Below are 5,799 nucleotides of genomic sequence, written 5' to 3'. Positions count from 1 at the left end.
TGGCTGGCGCTGTAACCACTATGCTATGGGTGCCAAGCTAACATCCGGCTATTTTTGGAGACAGGGTCTCACTCTTGCTCAGGCTGGTGTCTTAACTCCGGAACTCAAGCAATCCACCTGCCTCGGCCTCCCAGAGTGCTGGGATTACAGGCATGAGCCACTGCACCTGGCCTTTGTTTTAGGGTTTTGGTTTTTTTTTAACTTATAGTTATCCAATTATCCCAACACTATAAGCTAAAAAAGACTATCCTTTCTTCATTGAATTATCTTGGCACTTTTGCCAAAGTCAACTGACAATAAACATAAAAATTCATTTCAGGTTTGCAATTGTGTTCCATTGAACTATATCCCTTACCAACTTGTGCCAATATCACACTACCTATTATTATTACTATTATTATTTGAAACAGAGTGTCACTTTCTCATCCTCTAGAGTATGGAGTAGTCATATCTCACAGCAACCTCAATCTCTTGGACTCAGGAGGCACCCATAGCTCAGTGGGTAAGGAGCCAGCCACATGCACCCAGGCTGGCAGGTTGGAACCTGGCCCAGGCCAGCTAAAACAACAATGGCAACTGTAACAAAAAAATATCTGGGTGTTGTGACAGGCACCTGTAGTCCCAGCTACTTGGGAGGCTGAGGCAAGAGACTCACTTAAGCTCAAGAGTTGGAGGCTGCTGTGAGCTGTAAAGCTACAGCACTCTACTGAGGGTGACATAGTAAGATTCTTTCTCAACAACAACAACAACAAAAAAAAATCTTGGGCTCAAGTGATCCCTTTGTCTTAGCCTCCAGAGTAGCTGGGCACCCATCACAACACTCAGCTGTTTTTAGAGACAGGGTCTCACTCTTGCTCAGGCAGGTCTTTAACTCATGAGCTCAGGCAATCCACCTACCTTGGCTTCCCAGAGTGCTAGGATTACGGCCATGAGCCACTGTGCCTGGCCTATACTGTCTTGATTATTGTGGCTTTACAGTAATTCTTTAAATGGAGAAAGTCCTCCAAATTTGTTCTTATTTTTCTTTTTCTTTTTTTTTTTTTTTGAGACAGAGCCTCAAGCTGTCCCCCTGGGTAGAGTGCCATGGCATTACAGCTCACAGCAACCTCCAACTCCTGGGCTCAAGCAAGTCTCCGGCCTCCGCCTCCCAAGTAGCTGGGACCACAGGCGCCCACCACAACGCACAACGCCCGGCTATTTTTTTGGTTGCAGCCGTCATTGTTGTTTGGCGGGTCCGGGCTGGGAATTCGAACCCGCCACCTTAGGTGTACGTGGCTGGAGCCTTAGCTGGTTGAGCTATAGGCGCCGAGCCTGTTCTTATTTTTCAAAATTGTCTTGGATATTTAAAAGTATAGGCTGGGCCCCTGTAGCTCAATGGTTAGAGCACCAGCCCTGTGCAACAGGGATGGCAGATTTGAAGCAAACAATAACCAGACAAAAAACTATAAGTAGGCCAATCAAATAATTATTTATTTTGTAATGAGTTTCATATTTTTAAGTCCAAGAGTTTGAAAGTAATATTAAATTGATGCTCCTAAAGCTGAGGGAAACTTTTATAACTATTTGGCAGGCAGATTTATTACTGACACTTTTAAAAACTACTTTTACCATAGGACAGACTCATATGAGAAGCATATGTACACTCCAAGATAACACAAAATTGGGGAATGATGTAGTTATGATTAAAATCTACAATCAGGCTTGGTGCCTGTAGCACAGTGGTTACAGCGCTGGCCATAAGCACCAAGGCTGGTGGGTTTGAACCCAGCCTGGGCCAGCTAAACAACAATGACAACTGCAACACAAAACAGCCGGGCGTTGTGCAGGGCACCTGGAAGGCTGAGGCAAGAGAATTGTTTAAGCCCGAGAGTTTGAGGTTGCTATGAGGTGTGACACCAAGGGCACTCTACTGAGGGCAACGTAGTGAGACTCTGTCTCAAACAAACAAAAAAAATTAAATTAAAAAATAAAATAAAATCTACAATCATTTGAAGTTAAGGAGATTATCCTTGATAATGTGGGAGGGCCTCATCTGAACAGTTAAAGGCCTTAAGAGCTAAAACCCAGGTTTAACCAGGTTCAGGACTCCAATTACCATTCTGGATTTTTGTAATAGGTTTACCTCTTAAGACTTCAGCAAAACAAATTCTTTCTATTTTCCAACTTGCTCAAATACACAGAGGGAAATGAACTAAATTTGTTTTAATCAAAGGCAGATTAATTAGAGAAAAGGAATACAAATTTATTTAATGTGTTCACAGGGAGAACCATGGAGTGATTACCCCTGAACTAAATTTGTGAGGTACTGATTTATATGAATTAAATTGTCTTTATATAGTAGGCCTATTTACTCCTGGATAGAGAAAACAGACTTTTATCAAAGTGGACTTTTATCAATGTGGATAAACCTGTCAAAAGTTAGGCTTTTATGCATAAAAACAACCACTTCAGCAAAGTGATACCTTTGCTAAACAAATAATCATGGACTTTTTAAAGAAGCAAAGATCTTCAAGAAGATTAAAAGTTTCCATGTGCTAACAAACAAATGAAAAAATGCTCATATTCATCGTCCCTAATCATCAGAGAAATGCAAATCAAAGCCACCCTGAGATATCACCTAACCCTTGTGAGAATGGCCCACATCACAAATTTGCAAAGCTGCAGATGCTGGCATGGATGTGGAGACAACGGAACACTTTTACACTGCTGGTGGGACTGCAAACTAATACAACCTTTTTGGAAGGAAGCATGGAGAATCCTTAAAGAACTCAAAGTAGACCTCCCATTTGGTCCTGCAATCCCATTACTGGGCATCTACCCAGAAGAAAAAAAAATCCTTTTATCATAAGAACATTTTCACTAGACTGTTTATCGCAGCACAATTTACGATACAAAATGTGGAAACAACCTAAATGCCCACCAACCCAGGATCGGATTAACAAACTGTGGTAACCATAAACTGTGGTATATGTATACCATGGAATACTATTCAGTCACTAAAAAAGATGGAGACTTTACACCTTTTGTATTAACCTGGATGGAAGTGGAACACATTCTTCTTAGTAAAGCATCACAAGAATGAAGAAGCAAGAATCTAGTGTACTCAATTCTAATATGAAGGCAGCAGATGAGCTAATACAAGGGAGTGGTAAGGGAATGAGAAAGTGGGGAGAGATGAGGAAAGAGGGGGATTGGAAGTCACCATTACATGGCACACCTCTTGGGGGTGGAACACAATTATAACAGGTACTTTATCTAACAAATGCAATCAGTGTAACCTAATTCTTTGTACCCTCAATGAATCCCAAACAATAAAAAAAAAAAATAGCTTCCATGCCCTCTATCTTAAACATTACAAAGGCACAATCAAATGCAGCAGAATAGTGCTTTCAATTGCTTTCTATGCTAATGTAGAAATGCTATACAAAAACTAACTCCCACCGAATTTTGTTATTTAAATGATTGATATTCATGCATTTAATTATAAAGCTAAAAATCACCTAAGAACATATGCATAACCCTATTCGTGGCTACATTGTTTGCAATACTGAAAAAACCCTCAAATGTTTATCAAATGGAGATAATGTACTTAGGTGTAAGTACATAAAAACATGGCTGATGGCTGGCTCAGTGGCTCATATCTGTAATCCTAGCACTCTAGAAAGCCAAGGTGGGTAGATCACTTGCGCTCAGGAGTTTAAGACCAGCTTGAGCAAAAGCAAGACCCCATCTCTACTAAAAATAGCTAAGTGTTGTGGCAGGAACCTATAGCCCCAGCTACTCAGGAGGCTCAGGCAAGAGGATTACTTGAGCCCAAGTTTGACACTGCTGTCAACTATCACCCCAGGGCACTCTAACTAGGGCAAGAGAGTGACACTCTGTCTTCAAAAACAAAAATAAAAACAAAACCATGATGGGATGTGTACACGCAGGAATATAATACAGTTGTTTAAAAAGAACAAAGAAGCGCTCAAATATGAGCCAACATAAAATGATCTTCAGTATTTCTGAAAGTGAAAAGAACAAGGTATAGAACAGTCTAAATAGCAAGCAATGCTTGTATTTACATGAGAAACTCTGGAAGAATTCCAAAGAAACCAGAAGTGGTTATACAAGGATAGAGGTTTAGAAGGGGGAAGGGGAACTGGGTAGATGGGCGACTACAGAGAGAATAAGACTCTCACCATATGCCTTTTCTTTCTTTTAAATTGATGTTTGCCCATGTGACTTTATTAGTTATGCAAAAAATAAATAATTCCAAATAATTTAGGCTATTTTATTTCTACCTACCTATATTTAAAAAAGGAAAAAAGAAAAAGGGCTTGGCATAGTTGCTAACACCTTTAATCCTAGCAGTTTAGGCGGCATAAGGTGGGAGGATCACTTGAAGATTGCTTGAAGCCAGGAGTTCAAGGCCAGCCTGGGCAATACAGTGAGACCCATCTCTACAAAGAATTAAAAAAATTAGCTGGGCCAGTGCCCATAGCTCAGTCAGCAGAGTGCCAGCCACATACACCGAGGGTGGTGGGTTTGAACCCGGCCCAGGAAAGCTAAAAAAATAGAAAAACTGAGGCAAGAGGCTCACTTGAGCCCAAGAGTTGAAGGTTGCTGTGAGCTATGACTCTACAGCACTCTTAGCGAGGACAACTTGAGACTCTGCCTAAAAAAAAAAAAAAAAAAAAATTAACTGGGCATGGTAGTGTGCACCTATAGTCCCAGCTACTTGGATTACTTGAGCCTAGGAATTTGAGACTGCAGTGAGCTACAATAATGCCAATGCACTCCAGCCCAGGCAAGAGAATAAGATCTTGTCCTTAAAAGAAAAAAGAAAAAAAGCTATAAACCCAAGTCCCCATATGAAATCAATCTTTCTTGATAGTTTTTAAATGGTTCCGTTTCAATGTGCATACAAACTTAGAAAGTTCCATTAAAAATACCAAAAAAGAAAAGTAATTTCGCCCACAGCTCAGTGGATAGGCAGCCACATGCACCAGGGCTGGTGGGTTTGAACCTGGCCAGGGCCTGCAAAACAACAATGACAACTACAACAAAAAAATACCTGGGCGTTATGGCAGGCACCTGTAGTGCCAGCTACTTGGGAGACTGAGGCAAGAGAATTGCTTAAGTTTGAGGTTGCTGTGAGTTGTGATGCCATGGCACTCTACTCAGGGTGACAGAGTGAGGCTCTGTCTCAAAAAAAAAAAAGAAAAGAAAAGAAAAGAAAAGCAATTTTTGCTGGGTGCTGTGCCCACCATTACAGGGACAGATGATGGTCTTTCTTCTTGAAACAACTGTTCCACAGACAGTACAGTTGTAGTGACTTTCCAGTGAGCCAGGGGGACATGTCAGGTTAGCACCCAGACGCCAAGGTATGTTCCATCATAAAGCTCACTCTGGCCATCAGTACCTAGCATAAAGAGACTTCTCAAAATCATTCCAAGCTGACTCAACAAGGACAAGCCTTGTTGCCTTTCCAGTTTTGACATAGAATGGCCTCCATTCTACAAATCATCCAGTACAGATCTAAAATCCAATTCCTTATAAAAGGCACAGGCAGATAGTACAGTAAGAAGAGTGCTAATTTGCTGGGTGACTCCGACCATAACAATTCATTTCTCTGGGTTTCCATTCTCTCTTTTTTTTGAGACTGCGTCTCATTCAGTCGCCCTAGGTCAGGGGTCCTCAAACTTTTTAAACAGGGGGCCAGTTCCTCAGACCGTTGGAGGGCTGGACTACGGGCCCCAAGACTAGTCAGCTGCTAAACAGGACAGGCAGTGGCGGCAAAAACACCTGGAGGGC

General features: G+C 41.5%; 1 protein-coding gene across 1 annotated transcript in view; it reads right to left on the bottom strand.

Annotated features, from left to right (window-relative positions):
• Positions 1 to 5,799, bottom strand: part of RNF157 (ring finger protein 157) — a 102,274-nt gene that overhangs the window by 93,642 nt on the left and 2,833 nt on the right. Inside the window, 1 exon segment of the mRNA XM_012802979.2 lies at positions 718 to 728. Coding sequence (XP_012658433.1) covers positions 718 to 728 — 11 coding nt within the window.

This window comes from Otolemur garnettii, unplaced genomic scaffold, assembly GCF_000181295.1.
Source record: "Otolemur garnettii isolate 467f Iridium unplaced genomic scaffold, OtoGar3 scaffold00018, whole genome shotgun sequence".
NCBI lineage: Eukaryota > Metazoa > Chordata > Mammalia > Primates > Galagidae > Otolemur > Otolemur garnettii.
Note: the sequence above shows the minus strand (reverse complement) of the source record. Positions and strands in the feature narration are given on the sequence as shown.